This window comes from Sorex fumeus, unplaced genomic scaffold, assembly GCF_029834395.1.
Source record: "Sorex fumeus unplaced genomic scaffold, SorFum_2.1 ptg000093l, whole genome shotgun sequence".
Taxonomy (NCBI): Eukaryota; Metazoa; Chordata; class Mammalia; order Eulipotyphla; family Soricidae; genus Sorex; species Sorex fumeus.
The window spans coordinates 8,853,089-8,877,504 of record NW_026606150.1 but is presented as its reverse complement, the minus strand read 5'-3'; the positions used below and the strand labels follow the sequence as shown (position 1 = coordinate 8,877,504).

Sequence of the window (24,416 nt, the reverse complement as noted above, 5' to 3'; positions counted from 1 at the left end):
CATTAAACCGTGTTCCTCGCTGAAGAGTTCACGTGTCGACGGCAGAGCCGCGTTCTGGCGCTTTCATTCCGCGATATTGTTTCCAGATGCGCAAACACGCTCTGCAGCCCGGCCCTGCAGACGGGGCGGCCGCCCTGCCCGGTCCCACGTGCTCCCCGCTCGCAGGAGGGGGCTGGGCCGGCCTCGTCCCACCCGCAGGAAGGAGGGCGGCAAGCGTCCCCCGGCCCCGGCCTGGAGGGGCTTGTTCCCCGTGGGCTGCGCCTGGCTGCCCCCACCCCCCTCGGCCACTCGTGGCACCCAGATCGGGGCCTCTCTGCTCCCACTCGGCCCTCCCCAGACTCAGTACCTCCTCCCCGGAGCGGGCGCCACGGCAGACTGAGGGCTCCGGCCACCCCGAGAGTCACCAGAGCCTCGGAGGGACAGTGCAGGAGGCTGCAAGGGGCCCAGGCAGGAAGGGACCCAGATAGGTCTGCCCGGGGCCGTCCACGCGATGGGTCCCAGCTCCCTGACACGAAGGGAAGACAGGGCGGGGGTCCGCACAGCACTGGGTCATCAGGAAGGACGTGAGGACACGAACAGGGACTGGCGGCACTGAAACCCACCCCCAGGGATGCACACCAGCACACACACACGCACACCAGCACACACACACCAACACAAGCATAATCGCACACCAGCACACACATGCACACCAGCACACACACACACGCACACCAGCATATTCACACACCAGCACACACACGCACACCCCAGTACACACATGCATACACCAGCACACACATGCACACCAGCACACACACACCAGCACACACATGCACACCAGCACACACTCCAGCACACACACGCACACCAACATATCACACCTCAGCACACACATGCACACCAGCACACACCCACACACCATCACATATACATACACCAGTACACACATACACCAGTACACACACGCACACCAGCACACACACACACACACACACACACACACACACACCAGCATACAAACACATATCAGCACATGCTCACACCAGCACACTCACAAGAAGCTTCTCAGCAGTCCCCCAACCCCACCCCGGCTCCCCGACCCTGCCCCCAACTGCCCAGTGAAGCTGACCACTGTGAAGACCGGGCATCTGTGGGGTCTGCGGGAGCCTGGGAGAGGCGGGGTGGGGGTGGCTATGACTGCCAGCACCTGGGCCCGGGGCAGTTGTCCTGGCAGAGAGACCCAGACCTGCCCCTGGCCTCCGCACCCCCATCCTGGGCACTACCGAGAGCCCCGGCCCCTGGCCCCAGCAGCCCGCCCGGCCTGTGACTGCCTTGGGGACCCTTCCGGGGGCCCAACAGATGCACGCCAGCGTTTGGGACTTCAGCCTTGGCTCCCCAAGAAGTGACCCGCACCAGGGGCCACAAGGCCCACGCCCCACCGTGTTCTGATCCTGGGTGTTCATATCTGGGAGCCATAATCGCCGATGGGGACCCCTTCTGCAACCAGAGAGAGGGTGTGGCCCCTCCCGGGGCCGGTATGTGCAGGTGGAATCCTCCCCCGCCGTATCTGAGCTTCCCGCCAGCACTGGGCGCGGGGCCTGCCGGGGAGGGGGGCGTATGGGCGAGCCCCAAAGCACAGACAAGAAGGGACTCGGAAGCCGGGGTGTCGGGGGTCCCCCCCTCCACAAAGCCACGCCCGGCGAGTGTGTGGCCGCTGGGCCGCTGCCCTTGCTGCCCCCCAGGACGGGCCCAGGCCCAGGGCTACTCCCCACGGCCTCGAGCTCACAGCGCCTGGGAGAGGGAAGCCCACAGCGGCCCCTTCCCACCGCCCCCTCCCTGTCTGCTCACAGCCCGGCCCGCACCCCTGCACCCCGGAGCCTCCCCCCCCCACTTCCTCTCAGGCTGGGGGACAGAGCCTGGCGGGGGATGGGCAGGGCACCTTGCCAAGAAGCGTTTCTGCTGTGGGGGAGGCGTGATTCTGCCCCTGACAGGCTGACAGGCCCGGCCCCTCCTGACACCCCCGCCCCCTCCCACCTTGCCCCTCACCTCCCTCGCCTCTCATCCACGCACACCGCCCCGTGCATGGCCCCCCATGTGCTCTGCAGGGCTGTGGAGCAGGGCCTGTGGCTCGGGCAGGGCCAGCCAGTGTGAGGACCCCAAGGTGCTGCCCCGGGACCGGGCACTGAGCAGCCACCTTGCATCATGCCCACCACTGGCCAGTGGGGGAACCAGCCCCTCCGCCCGCCCGCCGGCACCCTTGGAGGCTCTGAGGAGCCACTGCCCAGGGCAGGCACTCGGCATGAGAGCTGCTGCCCTGCCGCTCGGGGCCTGGGCCCTCCTGGTGACTCACTTGGGGGTGTGGGTGTACCAGGAACAGGCCGGGGACCATGTGGGTGTACCAGGAACAAGCAGGGGGCTGCGGGTGTTCTGGGAATAAGCAGGGGACTGCGGGTGTACCAAAAACAGGCCAGCGGGCTGCGGGTGTACTGGGAACAGGTGGAGGGGGCATGTGGATGTATCAGGAACAGGCGGGAGGCCATGCGGGTGTACCAAGAACAGGCCGGGGGCCTTGCGGGTGTACCAGGAACAGGCAGGGGGTCGTGCGGGTGTACCGGGAACAAGCAGGGGGCTGTGAGTATACCAGACACAGGCCGGGGGTTTGCGGGTGTACCAGGAACAGGCAGGGGGACATGCGGGTGTATCGGAAACAGGCCACGGGCCGTGCAGGTGTACCGGGAACAGGCGGGGGGAGTGCGGGTGTACTAGAAACAGGCTGGAGGCCATGTGTGTGGGGTGTGGGTGTGGGAACAGGCCGGGGGCCGTGCGGGTGTACAGGGACATGCGGGGGAGGGGCGTGCACGAACGGGAGCAGGCTCCCACCACGGGCCACGCCCTGCAGCGTCCAGGGCCCCTGCTCTGGGGCCACAAGAAGATGAACACTCAGGCACGTGACCAGGTCACCCAGTGGAAGAGCCACATGAAGCCCCTGTGGTTCCCCACACATAGATCCTCATGGAGTCCAGGGTGCAGCTCGGGCTCTGGAAACTTCTGGAAGCAGCATGGAAGGGGAGTTGGGAGGGGTGGTCTGTCGGCGTTCCCGAGAACTCAAGTGCAGGACGTGCTGGGCGCCCTTGGCCAGAGAAGCCTTATGGACTCAGGGGTGCCGGCCTGCGGGTGCGGGGTGTGGGTGCAGGGTGTGGGTGCAGGGTGTGGGGTGTGAGTGCGTGTGTGGTTGCGGGTGTGTGGGGGGGGGTGGGTGTGGAGTGTGGGTGCGTGTGTGGGTGCGTGTGTGGGTACATGTGTGGGTGTGGGGTGCGGGCGCATGCGTGGGTACATGGGTGAGTGCGTGTGTGGGTGCATGGATGGTTGCAGGTGTGGGTGCAGGTGTGCATGTGGGGTATGGATGTGGTGTGAGGGTGTGGGTGTGGGTGCTGATGTGGGTGCAGGTATGGGTGTGGGTGTGTGTCCGTCCATGTGTGAGTACGTGTGCATGTGTGGGTGTGGGAGTGGGTGTGTGTGTGTGTGGATGTGGGTTGGGAGTGTGTGTGGGTGTGTGTGCGGGTGTGGGTGCGGGTCCACGTCCGTGTGCGAGTGCGAGTGTGTGTGTGTGTACGTGTGGGAGATGCAGGCTCCTTCCCGCCTGCTGAGGGCTGGGCTGAGTCAGCCCGGCCTTGCCTGGGGACAGCTGAAGGCCAGGAGGAGGCTACCGGCCTTGGGAGAGCGTCCCCTCCCGCAGGGCTGCCCCCTTGAAGGCCACCTGGGGGCTCTGGGTGGGGGACCGGCTTAACCCCTGCCTGCCCACAGGTCTGTGCCTCTGCAGTCTGGGAAGCCTCGGAAGGCCCCAGCCGGTGGGTCACAAGGGAGCCTGGCTCCTGGACCCTGGGCTCGTGCGTGTCCCCCTAGGCTGCAGGAGCCCCTGTCTGCAGTGCTCAGAACTGGGGGGAGCTGGGCAGAGGCCTCACCGGACACGCGGGTCAGCATCGACCTAAGGCCAGCAGGCAGGGGTGTGGGTCCGGGCCGGCTTCTCCCGCGCCCCCCAGACTGGCCTCTGCACAGCTAGGAAGGGGTTAACGTGCAGGCCAGGGCCCGGCTGGTTCCGTCCTGAATGTCAAGGGGCCCCGCCTGACACAGGCGGGCGGCGGGCGGGCGCCACAAAGCAGCCACAGAGCCCCCCGCCCGGCTGCCGTGAGACCGAGTTAAGAGGCAGCACTCTGGGGGCCGAGAAGCCCCCCGCTGCCTCCCCACACAGGGGACCTGGGGCCTGCTGGCCTTTGTTCTGGCCACTAACAAGGCGGCCCCGGCCGGTGCTTTGAGTGGCCACTCGGCGTCCAGACTTGAGGCCCCTTGGAGTGGGACCCGCGGGCGGGGGTCGGCCGCGGGGGCGGGGGGGGGCCGCCAGCCCCTCCCTCCACGGCGAAGGAATTAGCTGTTCCAGGAAATAGTTCCGGGGATTCACATTCCGGGGCTAAGGGGCTTCTCGGGGCTTCTGTCTGGCCAGCGGCGGGGGCGGGGTGTCGGTCAGGCCTGCAGGAGCCCCTCCGGTGCCCCCTCCCTCCCGTCCCCTCCTCTCCTCCCCTCCCCCCACGCCAGGGCAGTGGCTTGCTGCAGTGACCCTCATGGGCCCTGGGCACCCCCAGCATGAGCTGGCACTTTCGCAGAGGCCTCAGGGTGCCCCGTCCCGCCCACCTGCGGGCCACTCTCACACCCTCCCTCCTTCCCCAGCCCTTTGGGGCCCACTGGGAGACTCAGGGACGGTCCCGCCCATTCGAGGTGACCCTGCCCTTCCCCAGGTGCTCATGGCTAGGACCTAGTGGCCTCTGTGTAAGTGGGCTGCAGCAGCCTGGGGGTGACCTGTCCCCGCTGGGCGAGTCCGGGCACAGAGGGGACACTGGCGCTCCCAGGTTCTGACACCCCATGGGAGCGGGCAGGGGGCCTTACAGCACTGGGCACTGCAGTGTGGCCGGAGCTTGGGGTCCTGGGGGTTTGGGGGCAGACACTCTCGGCCACGCCTCCCCAGCAGTGGGACTGACCGCTGGCTCCGCAGGTCTTGATGGCCTCCGAGAGGCTGGGCAGGCGGGCTCTGGCATATGGAGGGGGGACCCAGGCTTTCCGCCGCCCCAGGCCTTTGGCTCCTGAGAGGCCATGCAGGGCATCAGGAGGCCCAGAGGCAGTGTGGACGGAGCCCGGCCAGCTTGATTGGTGACCCCCGGGTGACCAAGGAGGTGCAGGCAGCAGCGGCCAGCGGGTCGCGGAGAGCCCCAGGGCGTGTCACAGCTCCGGCTCCAGACCTGCCCAGCGGTGGGGGGGGGGGAAGGGCTGCACTCCTGGGGGTGAGGGGACACAGGGACCCTGAGCACAGGGGGATGCAGGGAGCCCCGTGCCCTGACCACAGGACGGTGGCCGGCCCTGGGGACAGGCAGGGGACAGGCAGGAGAAGAAGGACAAGTCGTCCTTTCCCGTCACTTCACGGGCTGGACCCTCCTGGAGCCGTGATGGACACCATGGTGGCCTGGCTCCGGCCCTGACTCTGGGCCCACTGTGAGCCTGGGGAGGCTGGCAGGGGGGTGAGGAGCCCCCTGAGTGGGGAAGGAGTGACCCTGCACTCGGCCCCGCGCCCACTGTGTCCCCAAGCCCCCTCCCCCGAGGGCAGTGCATGGAGGTGACCAGTTCTGCAGCCCCATCTGTGAGCGGGCAGCATCTCTGGGACCTGATGGGGACAGGGGACCTGCCGGAGGGAGACGGAGCCGGTAGGGTCACCGGCCCCTGGACACGGCCAGGCTGCGCCCAGGAGCAAGAGACCTCGAGGCCCCGCGTCCGTGTGGTCACTGGACGGGGCGGGGCCTCCGGGTGCAGTGTGGGTGCCGAGGGCAGTCCCACGTGTGGATGTGGCAGCCGACCGGGTGACTTACAGAGCACTTTGGCGGGGGGGCCTGTGTTCCCGGCGTCTGTTTCGGGGACATGGCCAAGCCCTCGGCACCCCAACACCAACGCCCCCCGGGGAGCCCCCGACACGCCGTCCACACGCATCCGAAGGCCTGTGTGCGGGTCACCTGCTGCCGGCCCCTCGGGGAGCCCCCCGCCCCGTCTCGGATTCTGCTGAGCCGGCTGAAACCCTAACTTCGGGCTTTCCCGCTAATTTGCGATAAGGCCTTGCCAAGGGAAACAGCAGAGGCCCCGTTCCTTCCCGGATTCCAGAGCGCTTGATTCACGCCGCAGGGAAGGGGCTGGGCCGTGCGGGTGCGGGTGGGGGGCTCCCTCGCGGCTGCCTGGGGACCACCTGCCCACCGCCCAGATTGCTTCCAGCTGCGGGGCGGGGGATGGGCCCGCTCACGTGTTCTCCCTGCGACGTGGCCGGCTGAGGGGGGCGGGGGGTCCGGCCACGTTGCACGTCGTTCCTGGGCCCAGGGCCGGGGCTGGGGGCCGGCCACGTCGGAGGGGGAGCCCTGGGGGAGGGCGCGGGCCTCTCACCGCCCCCAGCCCCCCGGCCACATGTCAGGCTCTGGCCCGGAGCCCAGAGGGGCCTTGGGTGGGACGGGGGGTGGGGTGGCTGGGGGCCAGGGAGATGGGCAAGGCCTTTTCTAGCAGGGGGATGCGGCTTCTAGATGTTTCTCTCCCGAATCCCGCTCCCCGTGGGGAGGGACTGGGAGGCGGGAACCAGAGATCCTCTGCCCCGCCTGGAAATGTGCAGCCCCTCGGCCAGAGGCCTGCCACCCGCCCCCACAGGCCCAGGACTGCCCCCACCCGGGCCCCCCAGAGCTGCTGGGCAGGGGGCAGGCCCTGCCCGACTGTAGCACCCGGGAACTGGGCTGGGTCCGAATGCCAGGAGCCCCCCGCCCCCGCCCTCTCAGAGGCCTCGAAAGCTCAGCGTCTGCAGACTCGGGGGGTGGGGGGGTGGCGGCAGTTCTCGGGCTCCTCAGCTCAGCTGTGGGGGATGGGGGCTGGGGAGAGCCCCCAACATAGCCGCGAGAGAAAGGAGCCCTCAAGATGGAGGGCAGCATCCCACGAGGAGGCCGGGACCCCGTGGGGGACCCCCAGAGAGGCTGAGGACGCCGCTGCCTGGAACGGGGACTCCCAAGGCCGGGGCCCGAGCACACCAGGTGTCCGGACGCATCCCCACCCGCACTGGCCCCTTGGTGGAGGCACAAATGGCCCAGCCGAGGGTCGTGCTGACCCCGCTGAGCCCCCAGCACTAGCCCCGGCCCCACTGCAGCTGCTCAGGGCGCCCGTCCCAGGCTCGGGGGCTCTGACCCCGCCGAGGTGGCCGGGCGGGGGTGGGGGCCGGGAGACAGTCTGTCTGGTGTCTGGAGCCCGTGGACTCCGGGGGGAGGTGCCCAGGAAGGCCCCCCGACACCCCTGCACCCGCCACCCCGAGGGACGCTGAGAGCCAGAAACTCGAGCTATTATTACCCGAGAAAGTCCGGGCAGCCGGGGTCCGCGCGCCCCACAACTGTTTGCCTGATGGGCCGATAGCGGGGTGATTAACGCCGGTGCCGAGGTGTTGATCGGCTCTGGGAGCCGCGGAGACACAGCGGCTGTTGTGAGCCCCGGGCTGGCAACAATGGCCCATTGATCCCCACCCGCCTGCCACCCGCCGCCCCGGCGGGCACGGAGGGCGCACGGGCCCGGCTGCTCTCGGCAGGGCAGGCCCCGGGGCGGCGTGAGGCCAGCGAGGGCCGAGCACTGGCCGGACCCAAGTCGGGCCATGGGGGCTGGGGCTGCGTCGGCCCAAGGTGCCGCCTGGCCGTGGTGGCTGGCAGGGAGCCCCCGCCAGCATCCCAGGAGGCTCGGGAAGGCCCCCAAGGCCCAGCCGGCCCCAATGGCCGTGAAGGACGCCTGTCTTGGGGACCGTGAGGGCAGCGCCAGCGAGCCGGGCCCCAGATAAAAAGGGGTTCGGACGCCTGCCGGAGAGGCATCCTGGGGTGGGGGGTGTCGAGAGGGAACCAGGGTGGGGTGCTGGTGCTGGGGACGGGAGCACGGTGCCAGCTGCCCAGTCAGGGGCTGCGAGGGTCTATCCCACAGTGATTCGATTGAAAAAGAAAATGTTTAAGGGAGCTCAGGCCACACGGGTGGGGGTGCTTGTCGGTGCTTGTGCCGAGACCCCCAGGAGTGGTCCTGAGCACAGTCAAGAGCCAGCACCGAGCACCGCCGGGTGACTGCAAAACAAAATTTCCAGCCTACCACCAGAGTCCTTGGCAGGGCAGCATCCCCAGGGGACTGTGGGTGCGGGGGTCAGGCGGGTGGACTGGGCACCGCCGTGCTGCTCTGCACGCGGGCAGGGAGGTGTCGGGCGGCCGGGTCAACCCTGGCCAGGGATGAGGGCGGGGGGGGGGAGGTGGGCATGGCCTCGTCCCTAACTGCCCCAGGGACAGACCCCACAAGCCTGATGGTTTACATGAGATGCAGGACGGGGCCCTCCTGGGGGGACATCTGAGCGTCAGGCTGGACCCAGGCGCCACCAGTCACTTCCCCAGTTCCTGGCCAGGGACATTGTGGCCTGTGGTGGCACAGAGGCCCCTGGCCGCCAGCTCCCCTCCCATGCCCACCCCCCCGGGCCCGTGCACCCTGTGAGGGCAGGGACTGTGTCCCGGCCAGGGCCGTGGGCACCCCTGTCCCTCACAGAGTCCCCAGCACACAGGAACCTGGAGAACAGAGGGGCTGCCATGTCCCCAGCACACCTGGCCTGGACACCCCAGGGGGACCCCAGCCGCCTCCCCCAGGAGTAGGTGTCCAGTTGTGCTTCCAGGCATAGCGGCCTTGGCCTTGCCCTGGGGGCTGGGGGTGCAGCATGGGGGGGGGGGGCTCATCGCCCTCAGGACCCACAGCAGCTGGGATGGACACATGTGGCCCAGGGGCATGGAGTGAGGCTGAGGCCAGTGGGTCACGGTGGCCCTGAGCCGGCGCCCAGCCCGACCCTGCCCCACCAGCCTCCCTGCCAGCCTGGCACGCAGCGGCGGGCGCAGCTCCCAGGCTGGAGAAGCTGCCGGACTGGTCGGGGTGGGCGAAGGTTTGGCCGGAGGGGCCTCGCCGCAGTACCCCTGAGTATGCACGTGTGCGTGCGTGCAGGGACGGTGTCCCCATGTGTGGCCATACGTGTGTTCCTGTGTGCTCCTGTGTCCCAGGAGACCCATGTGAGGGTGACGGGGTCCCCGAGGCTGACGATGGTGGCATTGCTTCCTCCCGGCCCTGGGAGTGGACAGAGGCCTGGTCAATTCCCAGCCCACGGGTGTGCCCAGGGCCCACACATCTCGGGCCTGCAGACGCGCCCCCGGCCAGTGGCCTCACCCTGCATGTGGCGGGCACCCGGCCCCGGCTCCTGCCCCGTGCCCGGGCTCCGGCCGTGCCAGGCTGCCCGTGGTCCCCACAGGTCCCCCCGGCTGCCGTGGTCGTCGAGGCGCAGCTGGGAGCGAGTGCGGGCCCCGGGGCCCCGGCGCTTCCGACGGGCCTGAGGGGCGTCTGACCTTCCCGGCCACGGGGCAGCGCTTGCGTGAGTGGGAACAATCGGACAGTGTCCCGGCACAAGCGGCCTTTTCTTCGCGGCCGGCCCAGCGCGGCCAGCTCCCGGCCCGGCTTCCCTTGAACAAACATATTTATTGTGGCCACAGCCGGGGCCCGGGGGGGACCCCTGTGCTGCGGGCCCCGACGGGAAGGTGGCTCGGCCCCTGCCCCGCCCCCGCTGCTCACCCGCTGGGTGCCGGGGCCACCCACATGGGGGACGGCAGCTGGGCCCGAGGCGGGGGCTCCCTGGCCCGTGCCCGCCACCCCACTTCGCACATGGGTGTCGGGCGCGAGGGGGGCTGGCCGGGGGGGCTTCGTGCAGCTGGAGCCCTGGGCCCTCCCTGGTCCCCACCCCCACCTCCGGCCAGTTGCCCGGGCTCAGGGCTCACCCCACCACCGCCGAGGGGGCTGCGGGGGCTGGGGGCACCCCCCCAGAGCCATGGCCCTGCCTCAGGCCCGGTCACTGGGGCTTCCTGTCTCCACCGTCCAGCCCCCAGACTCCGTGGGGCCGGGCCTCTGGGCTCACGGACAGGCCCTGTCGCCTGCAGCCTCGGTCTCCCTGCTGTCAGAACTCTGGCGCCTGCCCGTACTAGCCAGGGCCGCGTAACCCCCCTGGGGGGCTGGCCGGGGCAGTGGGATGGTGGGTGCGCCACAAGCCAGCCTCCCTCCATCCGACGCCCCCGGCCCCTGCTGGGAGCGAATGTCCCGGTGGAGTGGTGGGGACCCCGGACCGCTCCTGGGCGTGGAGACGCCACCGTCCCCCGTGACCCCGGCTTGTCCCTCTACCCATCCGCGATCTGACCCCTTCCTCTCCTCTCGGGGACCAGGCTGGGGAACAGGGACACTGGGGTCCTCATCCAGCCCCAGGCCCAGCCGTGATGGGGGCAGCAGGGCTGGAGTGTGGGCCTGGGGCGGAAGGGGTGTGGTGGCCCCGAGGGGAGGAACACTGGCCTGGGGACAGGCTGCCAGGACTGCTCTGGGCCCCTGGGAGGACCCCGCCCAGGGGGCCCAGGTGCCCTTTGACCCATCTGGGTCAAGTCTTGTGGGTGCAGAGAAACCTCCACCCATGTTAGGTTATGGTCCTGATGTGGGCCCCCTGGGCACTGCACACACGTGGCTGTGTGTGTGTGTGTGTGTGTGTGTGTGTGTGTGTGTGCGCGCGCGCATGCCCATGCCTGTCCCCGTGTCCATACCGGTGCATGGCAGAGACTTCCTGAGGCTGTGACCAAGCCCAGCACAGGGCTGCGGGCAGGAGTGGGGGTGGTGGTGCTGAAGTGAGGCAGGGGTGGGCGTCAGCCAGCAGAGGCCCTGAACGGAGTCCCGGGACCCTGTGGACATGTGGGCTCCGGGGTGGGGTGGGACGCCCGCTAACTGCGGGGTGCAGAGCTGAGGGTCCCCTTGGCCTGAGGGCCAGACAGAGCCCCCATGCAGGGAGGTGGTGACCAAGGGGGCGGCAGAGGGTCCGGCTGACCCTGGAGTTCGCCCCAATGGCATTCGCAGGGTCACATCAGGGGAAGGTGCCCGGTGTGGCCAGAGCCGTGGGACCCTGGGCGGGGGCCATGACACGCCCAGACTGGGTGGCACCGGGATCTGGCAAGCAGAGCCAGGGACCCCGCACAGCCTGGGGGCCCTGGGGAGCAGTCGAGGGCTCATCCCGGGTCTGCCGGCCCCTCCAGCACCCACTGTGCCGCCCAGCACATGAAAAGCACATGTGGCCCCCACCCCACATGAAAGACCAGTGAGCCCCTGAGCCTGCAGGGACAGGCCTCAGCCCTGGGGTCCTGAGCCCCCAGGCTGGTGCTTGCTGAGACATGACCCCAAGAAAGGCCTGGAACAGCCACGAGGGGCCCGTGGAGGTGGCAGGGCTGCCGCGGCCCGTCCATCTCTGGCCCAGGGGCGGGGGCTCCTCTGCGAGGGTCCCTGTGAGCCAGGGGTGTGGGGGTCTGTCTGCCTGCCACCCCCGGCCCCGTTGGGCCTCGGCCTGAGCTCCAGCCCTCTGGGTCTCTGCTCTCTGCCCTCTCACCCCTTCTGTTACCGATGGAACATTCCAGAATATTGCGCCACCCTTGGCCTGCGGCTCCGTGCGTGGCTGAAGGGGGCACCAGGGCTCGTAGGCCAGGCTGGGCCCGCCCCCGTGGGGACCCCAGCCCTGTGGACTTGGGAGCAGCCGTGTCCACTCAGCAGAGATGGACTCTCCCCGCCGGCTGCAGGGGTGCTGCCCACTGTGTGGCCTGGGGTCCGAGCCCCTGCCCTTCCCTGAGCCCAGCGTGGGCAGCAGCGGTCAGTGCCCAGCTTCCCTGGGCCCAGGAAGCCTGTGTTTGTCCGGCCTCGGCCTCCCAGGCCCTCAGGGCGCTCAGAGGGAGGAGGGGGAGGGGAGAGCACGGAGAGGAGGGAAGGAGGGAGGCGGTGTTCCCCACCCCGGCCCAGGGTCCACGCCACACCTCGGCCAGCAGTGCTGCCCTGCGGGGCCCCTGGCCGGCCTGGCCGCAGAGCAGACACAGGCCAAGCAAAGCAACCCAGCAGTGGCCGGGCGGGCCAGGCCAGTGCAGGGGCAGCCCAGCGTCTGCGGGCCTGGGCGCTGAGCGGGTCAGTGACGCGGAGGTCAGCGGCGCCCGTCTGGGCTTCTCCCTGGCCCCCGGCCTGCTCTTTGCCCGCCCGACGTGGCGTTTGCAGGGACCCGAGCCTGCTGAGCTGTGCAGAAATGTCGGGCCAGCGGGCTCTCTCGGCCGCCGCCCGGGCCCAGCAGTGACCCCAGCCCCGCAGAGCAGGACGCGGGGTGCTCGTCCCTCCACGCTCTCCAGCAGGGCCCGGGGCTGGGGGACTCCTGCCAGGCGGGGTCCAGCCCCTTCACGCCGGCTGACTCAGGGCTGGAAGGGACACGGCCCCTGGACCCCCAGCCCAGCTGACTTCCCAGGGCTGGAGCATGAGAGGGGGTGGCGTGGGGCTCTGTCCCTGGGGGGCCTGCGTCCTGCAGAGCCCGTGAGTCAGCCATGATCTGCGTCCACCCTGCTGACCTTGGCGCCCACTCCCAGGCACAGCCCAGGCACCAGACACACACGCATGCACACGCATGCCTACACACACGTCCCTATGTACACACATGCCCGTACACACATGCACGCACACCTATACACGTGTGCCTGTGTACATACCTATGTACGCACATGTCCCTATGTACACACATGCACGCATGCCTACACACGTGTGCCCATGTACACATGTCTATACACACATGTCCCTATGTACACACATGCCTGTACACACATGCCCCTATGTACACACATGCCCGTACACACATGCACACACACCTACACACTTATGCCTATGTACACACATGCCTGTACACACGTCTCTATGTACACACATGCCCGTACACACATGCACGCACGCCTATACATGTGTGCCTATGTACACACACATGTACACATGCCTGTACACGCATGCCCGAGCCCCCGGGGCATCCCCCCCAGCCATCGTGATTGGACAGACAGGCATGTACATGTGAGTGCATGCTTATACACATGTGTGCCTATGCAGGCACACAAACGTGCACACACAAATGCCCACACCTGCACACGCGCACACGGGCCAGCGTTCCATGGAGCAGACCCGTTTCTGTGCTAAATGCGCTTGCCACGTTCATTCTCTGGCTCACTTTCCTGGGTGGCCCCGGAACCTGCAGCGAGAGGCAGGAGGGCAGGAGCCAGGCCACACTTGTGTGAGTCACTTCTGGCCTCTCTGCTCAGAAGCCCCCGTGGGGCACCTGCCTGTCCAGTCACGATGGCCTGGGGGAAGGCCCGGGGGCTCGGGGCCATTTGCTGGACAGCGGGGCTGCCCCCTGGGCCATGTTGGGGCCTGTGGGCTGTGGCCATCCTGAACAGTGACCGCGGGCGGGACGCATGGCCGCGGCCCGTCTCTCCTCCTTCCTGCGACCCTCTGGGAAAGGACATTTCTGCTGTCCTGTCCCCAGTGGCCCCCACCCTTGCTGCCCCTGAGCCACCCCTCCCTCTGGACCCTCAGATCCCAGCCAGGAGGGCTCAGGAGGGGAGCCGGGTGGGGGGGTGCTGTGGGCCGTGGACTGGCACCTCAGTGGACATGACAAAGGGACACCCCCGGGCTGGTCTGTGTCCAGGCACAGCAGATGGCCCTGCCCGGCCCGGCCTTCCCACCCGGTGCCTCTGACTAGTCCATGTGCCTGTGGCCGGGGGCTCTGGTCCCCATGCTCAGGGTCCCCCATGCGAGCCTAGTTCCGGGGACAACCCGACCCGGCGACTTGGCCCTTGCTGGTGTTCGGGGGAATGTGTGAGGGGGTCTGGCGGCTGAGAGGAAAGTCCGGATCTGTCTGGAGGGAACTTCCATGGCCCCTGCCCGCCGCACACGGGGTCCCCGTTCCAGGAACCCCTCCTCCAGCTAGGGGAGCACGGGGGAGGGCGCCCCCCTGGCAGGGGTCCCTCTCAGCCCCGAGGAAGCCGTGTGAGGAGGCGGGGCCGCCTCGGCGCCCGGACGGGCCCCCCACCCCATCCGGCCGACCCCGCCGAGTCTGGTGGGCAGCTCCGGCTGGGCGTCGGGGGGCCTGGCCGCCGGGCGGCGGGTGGGCAGACGTGGGGATCCCTCCGTGGCCCGCGCGGGGGCGGGTGCTGTCCCCGGGCCCCGCGGGGTCCACGGGCCCCTTTCATCGGGCACGTCCCAGCCGGGCTGGCCCATGGTGGAAATGCAAATCTAATTAGCCTGGCATTGAGCCCGTCGTAAAAGCATTAACAGAGCCTTAAACTGTGCTGTTGACGGTGCTGAGGAGACGCCTCAGAAAGGGAACCGGGTGGTGACAAAGCCTCAATTTATTAGTCTCCTCCGGAGGGGCCGGGCAGGGGACGTTAATTACCTTAATGGGACTTATTTTGCTTCGTTGCCCAAAGTAATTCATTTATTACCCTCTCCTTTCCGGGGGGCCGTGGGGGGGCCAGCCTTGCCCCAGGCGCTGCCCTTCTGCCCAGCTGCCTGCAGGGTCCAGCCCACAGGTCGCCACTGCCCGGTAGGGGGGCGCCTGCGGGGTGGGGGTGGGGGCGGCCAGGCACCCAGAATCCGGCTGGGAAACCAGCAACCCCGGCCCCTCCTCCCCGAAGCACTGACCAGGCCCTGGGAGAGGGCAGCAAGGGGGGCGTCCAGCGTGCTAGAGGTCTGGGGGTCCAGGAGGTGCCCCTCATGCTTGGAGACTTCCGGGGGCAGGTGGAGGTTGGGCGGCCCCCCAGGGCCAGGCCCCAGGTGTGTGCAGGAGGCCTGGGAAGGGACCCTTGGCTTCAGGGCCCGGAGAGGGTGCTGGGCAAGTCTGGGGGGGGTGGCGGGGGGGGGCTCAGCCCCTCCCCCACGAGCCTGCCACAGGCCTCCCCAGACAGGCTCTGGGGGCGGGGCTCCACTGTTCTCCCCCACACGGCCCACAGCACCGCGGGCAGGGTCAGAGGCCAGCCTCCCTGCATGGACATGAGCCTGCCCCCTCTCTGCCCAGGGAGCCCAGCACTGCCAGCACGGACCCCTCAACCCCTCAGCTCTCCCCAACCCCCAGGGCTGCACCAGGGGCTCGGGGAACCTCGAGGGGCCCAGTGCTCGCGCCTTGGGCCCCCCGCCCCGCCCACTGTGGGAGGGAGGGCGGACCAGGCACAGCCTGGCAGTGGGGCCCGGCCTAGAGGTGGGGGGGATGAGGGGTCCCGGCCCATCCCTGCCTGCCCCGGGGGCCCAGACTCAGCCCCCAGGTGCCCGGCTCTGCCCGTGGGCCACGTCCTCCCATCCTGCCCGCCCACCCCATGCCGAAGAGCTTGTCAGAACCGGCCCAGCCTCCACCCAGGAATCAGTCTGGCAGGCTTGGGGAGGGCAGAGTTTGGCCTGGGGGGTCGCTTGCCTTCCTGCCGTCCTTGTTCATGGGGGCACTCGGGGACACCCGGTGGGGTCCTCGTCCTGCTCAGATGCAGACAGCTCTGTCACCCCACTTCCAGGGGGTGAGGTGGGGTCACGCTCTCGTCATCCCACGCGGGCACCCGGGAAGCCGTTTCAGGGAGACGCGGGTGCCCGCAGGCTGCTGGGGCCGTCACCGCACTCAGCCCTCCCGTTACCTGCGGGGCCTGGTCTGGCCGCTCCATTCCCAGCCTGTCTCGGATATTCTTAATATTATTCTTGAATAACCTCAGCTGGGTCTGTCCTAGTTATTCTGTGACGAGCTGCTTCTGGGCTCCCTTTAGGGGTGTCGGCTGTCGGGGGCCAGGTGTGCCCTACATGGGGACGGAACTGCAGGGCAGGCCCACAGTGGCCCCACCGTCCCCCTTGTCCTGCGGGCAAGGTCTGCGCTCAAGCGACAGGGACGGGCCCAGAAGCCCCCTCCAGACCCTATCGGGAGGTGGAACATGGCCCCGGGGCAGCCGGTCGACCAGGGGAGTGGCCGTATCGGGCCCGACTCACGGCAGGCCGGGACGTGGCAGGCCCGTGTGGACGGGGTGGTGGCGTGCGCGTCCCCCGTGGGCTCCTGGGAGCAGGTGACGAGGGCTGCAGGGTGAGGTCAGACACAGAGGGGCTGCAGGGCAGGGCTGCATGGGCGGGTTTGCCCCAGGGACCGGGGTTCACATCCAAGGGCAGAACGTCCGGCACAGCCCCTGGCGTGCAGTGGGGAGGCACGAAGGTCGTCCCCCGGGCCAGCGCCCCCACCCCCGGCCACCGCAGCCGTATTTGCTCCCCGCTGGGCCCCACTGAACGGAGGGGCCCCTCGCCCGCCCGGAGGCCCCGGATTCGCGATCTCCACCAGGAGCGAGCCCTGCGCCGAGCGAGTGTTTTTCCGAGTCTTTTGAGTTGATTATATGTTTTTCTTACTTATTCTGTTGATGTGGTGAATTAGGCTGATTGATTTTTACATGTTAAACCAAGCTTGAATAACTGGATTAAGCGGCCCTGGGCCCTGGGCCCTCCACAGGACGCCGGGATCCACTTGCTGGCGGGCGGGCCAGGTGTCTGCTGGAGGCCCGACGGACGGACCGCGTGACCTTCAGACACTGCCTGACCTTTCTCCCCAAACAGCTCCTGCCGGCCCCAGGCGGACTTTATGCTGATCCATAAAAACCCGGGGGCCGGGGGGGAGTGTCTAAAAATTAGTTTCATCTGTTCCTTGGATGTTTAAAAGAATTTGCTGCTGGGTCGTGGAGACTTAAAGATTCTTTGTTATTGTTGGGGGGGTTATGGGGGTGAGTCCCACCGACTCTGTGCTCAGGGCTGACTCCCAGCTCTGTGCTCGGGGCTGACTCCCGGCTCTGTGCCTGGGGCTGACTCCCGGCTCTGTGCTCAGGGCTGACTCCCGGCTCTGTGCTCGGGGCTCACTCCTGGCAGCCCTTGACCTGCTGTACTATTGCTCCAGCCCGAGACTTGGAGGGTTTAGCGGGGAGAATATTATTGAAATTCGGATTTTTTTTTTCCTTCCTGGGTCTGCTTTAGAGATGGTGCTTTTAAAGAAATGGATCCTTTGATTAAACTCTCAAAATTATATGCGTGTGTGTAATGTCCTCAGAATAGGGGCTTTGCTGCCCGGCCTCTCCCCGTGCCGGAGCCTGGCCTCGCCCCTCGGTGCACAGAAAGGGCCTCTGGCGAGCGTCCCCCAGACTCCTTGGGGCCTTGTCGCTGCCCCCGATGGAGCGTTGCCTCCTTGTTTCCTTGACTCCGGCCCTTCGTTATCTCTCTGGCTGCTCCCTTTGGGGTGCAGCCCGTGGTTGTTCTTTTTGCTTCTCCCTGACGGGGAGGGCCGACGGTCGGGTGCGGGTGCGTCTCCTCTGAGAACCCGTTTCCGGGCAGGTTGGCTTGGGGGCTGCTGGGAGGCTGTTGGATACACCGGGGACTCAGAACACAGGCGGCACTGGGGGGGACACTGCGCCGCCGAGTCAGCCCTAAAGGACCAGGACAGGCCACCGTCACCTCAGACGTGGGATGGGGAAAATGCAGCCAAGGAGCTAGAGGACAAGGCCACGGAACCAGAGTCAGCCTCGGAACTGAGCTCACCGGGGCGGAGGGCGCACGGGTGGGGTCCCCGGGACGGCGGTCGAAGGAGGCCGTCACTTGGCAGCGGGCGGTGCCGCAGGACACTGTCCTCAGTGGCAAGATGATTGATCCCAATGTGACGACATGCGTGTTCACGCTCACGCGAGCTCGGACAAGGGCTGGGGTTCCGTGTCACCGCCGCGTCCCTCCCTCTGGGCTCCGTGTGGCCTGCCCCCCACTCTCGGGGCCGCCCACCCCTGCTGCTCCAAGCCGCTTCACCGTTTCCCTGCCGGGGTCTTTCTCTGTGAGTGGCTCCGCCTTTCTTCTGGTTTCTAGAAACTTCTGTGGCGTGCAGTGAACGGCCTCAGCTTTATGGTTAAGGCCCCCCCTTAGCCGCCGTTTGCTCCTGAGGCTGAGGCAGCATTTGGGGGCTGGGCTAGCTGCTAATGGATGGTCTCGGCACACCACACAGCCCCCCAAAGTACCCCGGGAGCCCCGTATCCCCCTGTGCCATCCCGGAGCCTCCCAACACCAGCTTCCCCGGCCCGGGCCACACGGAGCGAGCCCCACACAGGACGGGCTCAGCTCCTCTGGACGGGCCACCGTGGGGCAGTTCCTGGGCGGGGGTTCGGGGCCCACCCATGTCCGGCCCTTGCTGCTGGCTCTCGTGGGCACCAAGAACACTCCTGCCCCCCAACAAGAGTCTCCATCTGGGCGGGGGCAGCACACCCCAACTCTGTCCCAGCCCAAGCACCGCTGTGCACGAAGGGGTCACACCGTCAGATCTACCGTCTTGTTTCCCCTGCTCAGGGGTCCGGGGTATTTTTAAAAATCCGAGAAGCGGGACTGGAGCAATAGCACAGCAGGTAGGGCGTTTGCCTTGCACGCAGCCAACATGGCCGACCCGGGTTCGATTCCCAGCACCCCATATGGTCCCCTGAGCACCGCCAGGAGCAATTCCTGAGTGCGTGAGCCAGGAGTAACCCCTGAGCATCACCGGGTGTGACCCAAAAGGCAAAAAAAAAAAAAAAAGTCGAGAAGCCCTCAGCCCCCCGCCACGGGCCCTGCCTCTGCGCCGCAGGAGGGGGTGTGGGCAGCCCGGCGCAGGGCCCCCAACCTGGCTCAGCCTGAACCCTGACCCCCCACACACACACCCAGCTCCCCCCAGGGTGCTCATGCACAGCTTATGCACCACCAGCACCCGCCCCAGAGCCTCCACCACCCCCGGGAGCTCCGGCCACACTTCAGGGGACAGTGCCCCAAAGGAGGTTCACTTCTGGGGGGTCCCCCTTCATCAGGACCTTGAGCCCTCAGGTTCTGGCTGTTTCTGCAGCTCGTACCTCAGACTAGACTGAGCCCAGCTCTGGGAGGGGGCGGCGGGTGGGGGGTTGAGAACGTGCAGCCCCTCCTGGCCACTCAAGCCTGCACAGCCTGACACAGCCCACTCTCCTGCTGGCGTCTCAGTCTCACACACGTATGGGGTGCGGTGGAGAGAAGGTGGCCCCCACATTCAGAGCGTCTGGCCCCAGGGGCGGGGAGGGCCGGAAGCGGAAGCATGGGCCAGGCTGACAGTGCTCTCCTCTCAGGCTGCGCGAGCATCACCGAGCCACCATCAAGGTCATCCGCCGCATGCAGTACTTCGTAGCCAAGAAGAGGTTCCAGGTGAGCACGGAGCCGGCACCCCCGGGGGCGGAGTGGGGGGTCTCCTGGCTGCCCCAGCTTGGGGAGATGACGGGGGGGGGGGGTCAGTCACATCCCTGCCTCTGGCCCTGGGCGGGCGTCTCCCCTCCGGCCCGCTCTGGGCGCTCCCACCCATGCAGAGGCAGAGGGCTCCCCGAAAGGCCAGGAGGAGGGGCCCTGACCCGCATGGTCCCACCGCGCCCGGCTCACCGGGCCCCGGGTGCAGACACGGCAGGTTTGTGTCTGCTCGGAGGAGCCAGTGTGTCCAGCCCCGCTTGGCCTCGGACGGACGCCGTGTCCATGGTCTGTCTGGCCGGCGGCTTTATCTGGCTCATCTCGGCTCCTGTGGAAATGGCCCCGGGATGGAGCCGAGGGTCTGCACTGCCTCCGCCCCCCTCAGCCACTTGAGAGGGGCCTCCAGGGTGCGGGCAGGCCTGGGGCAGCCCGAGATAAGTCTCGGGGGCCTGGACCTCACCTCGGGGAAAGGCAGCCCCGTCAGCACGCTCACGCCCGCACGGACAGCAGCTACGCACACACGGACACACGCACAGCCACGCGGTCACACACATGTGCGGCCATGCACACGGACACGCTCACGTGGCCACACAGTCACAGTCACAGCCGCACATGCTTGAGGACACGCACACATGCACCACGTCCACGCATGTGTGCGGTCACACAAAGGCAGCTCCACATAGCAACATACTTGCGACACATATGCAATGCCACCAAGTGCAGCCACATACACATACGGTCACGCAGACATGTCCACACACAGCTGCAGCCACGTGGGTGCCAGCACACCCCCACGCGCCATCCCACGCGCACTCTCACCCAGGTCCCCCAGCCCGGGAAGGTGCACCCAGGCGGGCACAGGGTGTTGCCGCTGTGGGGTGAGGGGGAGGGGGGGAGGGGCAGGGAGCTCCACTCTCCGTGCTCCTGGCTGGCTCCTGCCACACGCCCCTCCTGCGGGCCCGGGAACAGGTGGGGGGTGGGGGAAACTGAGGCCCGAAGGGGCCCAGCATCGAGCCCAGAGCCGTATCTCCGGCAGCAAGCACGGAAACCGTACGACGTGCGCGACGTCATCGAGCAGTACTCCCAGGGCCACCTCAACCTCATGGTGCGCATCAAGGAGCTGCAGAGAAGGTGGGTGGGCCCCGGGGGTGGGGCACAGCTGGGCTGAGCGGGGAGAGGCGGTGTTCGCAGGGCTGGGGTGTGTGTGATTGGGTGTGGGCGGGGCATGAGTGAGTGGGGTGGGGCGGGGCCTGGTGGTGTGGGCGGGGCGTGAGGGTGTGGGCGGGGCATAAATGTGAGTGAGGTGGGGCGGGGCTTGAGTGTGGGCGGGGCATGGCGAGTGTGGGCGGGGCTTGGTGTGGGAGGGGCGAGAGGGTGTGGGCGGGGCTCCGGGAGGTGTGGGCCAGGCCTGGTGTGGGCAGCGGGGGAGTGGGCGGGGCCGTGGCCCATTGAAACCCTGCAGACTAGGTGGGCACGGGCAGGACTGATGGAGAGGGCCTGGTGCCCGCTCACACGCACAGGTCCTTCCCAACTTCCCCCCTCCCTCTGTCCTGCCCAGCACCACCCCCACCCCAGGTACTGTCCTGTCCTAGAGCTCAGAACCCCGCCCCTGGATGGTCCCAGCTGGGTGTTGGCGCCTAGGTCTTGGCGTCCGCAGGGCTTGATGTGCTGGCCTATGTGGCCAGCATTTGCTGGCCCCAGTAGCTGCCCCCAGGGGCTACAAACCTGCCTAGCCCAGCCCCCAGCATCCAGGCCTTACTCCCTCTCCCCGGCCACGAGCTGGTGTGAGATGGCTGACAGTGGCCAGGATGCTGGGGGTTCCAGGCGCCCCCCAACCCCTACTCAGGAGGGGTGTCTGGGGAAGAACCCCTTATCCCTGCGGCCCACCCCTTGGGGCCCCACCCCTGGGGAGGTGCTTGCTAGCCTTGGGGGTGGGGGAGCCTTGGGCCTGGGTCGCTGAGCTGTGTCTGCTCGCCCCCCAGGCTAGACCAGTCCATCGGGAAGCCATCGCTCTTCATCTCCGTCTCAGGTACGCCCACCCCACCTGCTCCACACCATGCCCTCCTCACTCCCCCGGGAGGGGAGCTTCTAGGACCCAGACAGCGGGCAGCACATCAGGAGGGGGCTGGGGGCTGCAGGTGTCCCAGCCCAGCCTGGGGACCCCAGCTGGACTGTCCTGAAGGGCTCTGAGGCTCCCTGGCCTCGGCCACCTCCTCCAAGCTGGACAAGGGGCCAGGGGCTCTAGAGAAGACTTGGGCAGGTGACCAGCAGGGTGGGGGCAGTTTGAGGTCCTCAGGCTGGAGTTACCCGCCCAGGCCCCAGGGTCCCAGACCCCTGCAGCCTCTGGGGGTGGGGGGGACAGCGGAAACAAGAATCCCCCAGCTAAGGCCCTCCCAGAGGCCCTCTGAGCCTTCCTCAGTTTTAGGCCTCGCAGACCCCTCCCCCCCACCAGCCAGTGGGTGCCCCTGGACACGCGCCCTCACTCCAGCCTCTGCCCACAGAGAAGAGCAAGGACCGCGGGGGCAACAGCATCGGTGCCCGCCTGACCCGGGTGGAGGACAAGGTAGGCGGCGGCCTGCTTGGCCCGGGCGGGTGGGACAGGGGCTACTTCCCCCTGGCACCGTGGATGCCGCCCGCACCCATGTTGGGCCCCTGGGGGCCCCTGCAGAGTCTGACGGTGAAGCGCGTGGGCCATGCTGGGGGCTCAGGGTTCCCCGATGCTCCCCGGAGGCTCATCTCCAGCTGGTGGTGGCGTGTGTCGGTGGGGGCACATCTGTGCCCTGGTGCCCCCAGCCCACCGGCTCCCCCGGCCCGCCACCTGCCCCAGCTCCGCCCCTCCGGGCCGCTTTGAAGTCTCCGCCGGTGCGTGCGCAGGGAGGGCCGTTATCTCGCTGCCGGCCCTCCCGGCTGCAGGCCCTTATCTCAGAGGTGCTGGGAGGCTAAAAATAGAGCAGTTTCGGTTGGGCAGGGGGCGCCGCCCCCACCCCGGCTCCCGGGAGGCTCCCGCTCTGTCCTGCTGCTCTCCTGTCTGTGACGGCCATCAGGTGGCCGGGGACTCGGCCCGTCCACTGCACCTGCCCGTAGCACTGCCCCTCCCATCCGCCCTGGGCTGGGGCAGAGCAGAGGCGGTCAGGGGACCGCAGGGGTCCATGCCTGGGGGGCCCTGGCAGGCCACTTCTCGGGGCATGCTCTGGTTGGGATGGGGATGCCTGGGAGTGACCTCCACAGTCTGTTGGGGAGTGGGGCAGATGCGGCTGCACCCGGCACAGCACCCAGGCCCCAGGAGCCTGTCAGGGAGATGCTGGGGGGAGGCAGGGGATGTGGGGACCCACCCGCCACCTCCCCGCTCACCCTGAGAACCTCCATGTCCAAAGCAGAATGAGTAAGCCTGGGGGACCCACTCTCTGACCCGGGGACCCCGGGGGCCTGGCCATGTTGAGGGCCCATGCGTGAGCAGCCGTTCCCAGCCACAAACGCAGCCCTGGGCCCGCAGGGCAGTGGCCGTCTGAGGAGCTCTGGCCTTGAGGGGTCCCCATAGACAGTGTGTCTGGGGGGGTCCTCACCCCCAGGGCTGCGGCCCTGCACGGGCTCCCCCCCCCCATCTTGGCCAGTCTCACCTCCTGGGACCGGACCCCAGAGAGACACGAGTCTGGTTCGTGCTCCCAGGCCTCACCCAGCGGCCGGAGGGGTGGCACCTGAAGGCACCCTCAGAGCCGGCATCCGCCCAGACCCCCAAGCCTAGGAGCAGCTGCCTAGAGCCGTAAACAGCCAGGCAGCCCTTGCTGGCTGCGGGGGGCGGGCAGGAAATCCCGCCTCCGCCTGCCGGGGGCCCCACGGGGACAGCCCGCCGCCCACAGCCCCGCAAGCCCGGGCCTCTGCCCGGCTGGAGGGCCTCTGCGTGGTCACTTCCTCCAGCCCAGCGGGTCTCCCCCGGGAACAGAGCTGCCCCCCGAGGAGGCTCTGTCCTGCGGTCAGGGCCCGGGCTGTCCCCTGGGGAAGGCCAGGAGCCCAGCTCGGGGCCACCTGGATGGGCCAGGGAGCGCCCACTGCCCCCACCTCTCACGCAAACCCCTCCTCTGCCCTGGCCCGGCCACGGTGGCCACCTCACTCGGGTGCCCCCCATGAGCCGCTGGACTGAGGGGGTCCCGCACTGTTGGTTCCGTCCTAGGTGGGTGGGGCTCCGGGTAGACACAGGGAAGCAGAGTTTCACAGGGGGCCGCATCCGCCCAGCCCCCGCCGGCTCCCCCCGGCCTGTGGGTGAAGGCAGCAGGGTGGGGGGGTCGGCGTTGGGGGGGGCTGATGGCGGGCAGCCCGAGCCCCCTCCCCGCCCCAGGATTCTTAGCCGGGCCCCAGGACTTGCTGTCCAGCTTGTTTTGCAAGCTAAGATTGCGCGGGGGCTGGGAATCCGCTTTCTTCTGCATTCCGGCCGGAAATGCTGGTGCTCAGGGGAAGTGCCGGCCTTCCAGCCCAGCGCAGACGGCGGCGGCGGGGGCGGAATGAGGCCCCCCACCAGCCGTCTCCGTGCCCGGCTCCAGCCTGCTGAGATCAGACCTTTCTCCTCTGGGACCCGGGGTATGCGCGCAGCCGTCTGTGGCATCGGCCGCCCCCAACACCCACCCACCCACCCACCCATCCAGGTTCCCCAAACCCCGCTGAGGGCTGTGCGTGTCTCTTCAGAACTCAGGTCAGGCCAGAGAGCGCACACGGCTGACCTCACACCCCGGTTCGATCCCTGGCATCTCCTAGGGTCCCCCGCGCCCCACCCGGAGTGATCCCTGAGCGCTGCCTGGTGTGGCCCAAATCCCACCCACCCAGATTGATTTTTTGGTGAATCTCTGCGTGGGCATCGTTCTCCCCTCCCCCCCACCCCGAGCCCCCTGTCAGCTGTCAGGGTCACACCTCCGAGCCTCACAGGGTGAGCCGAGAAGGGCACCCCCCCGTGTTCTACAAGATTCCGCGTAGGGCGTGGGCCTGTGCCTCCCCAACACGGCACGGTTGGTGAGGTTCCGTGGCTAGAGACCAGCGTTCGTTGGCTGGAGAGGTTTGTCCTGGTATGCTCAGGACCAACCCTGGCCCTGGAGATGCCTGTGGCTGCTCAGTGGCTCCATGTCTTCGCCCCTCCCCGCCTGGGCCCCCTTATGCACACACGGTGGAGACCAGGGCCGTGCAGGCTTGCTGCTGACCCCCAGGCATCCCCTGGGCGCTGCTGGACACAAGCACACCCGCCTCTGCCTCCTCAGGCC

The 24,416-nt window shown here is 68.1% G+C and overlaps 1 protein-coding gene across 1 annotated transcript in view; it reads left to right on the top strand.

The window, feature by feature from the left end:
• Positions 1 to 24,416, top strand: part of KCNQ1 (potassium voltage-gated channel subfamily Q member 1) — a 177,562-nt gene that overhangs the window by 112,213 nt on the left and 40,933 nt on the right. The window contains exons 13-16 of the mRNA XM_056131593.1: positions 19,065 to 19,140; positions 20,210 to 20,304; positions 21,156 to 21,202; positions 21,675 to 21,736. Coding sequence (XP_055987568.1) covers positions 19,065 to 19,140; positions 20,210 to 20,304; positions 21,156 to 21,202; positions 21,675 to 21,736 — 280 coding nt within the window. The remainder of the gene's footprint in view (positions 1 to 19,064; positions 19,141 to 20,209; positions 20,305 to 21,155; positions 21,203 to 21,674; positions 21,737 to 24,416) is intronic.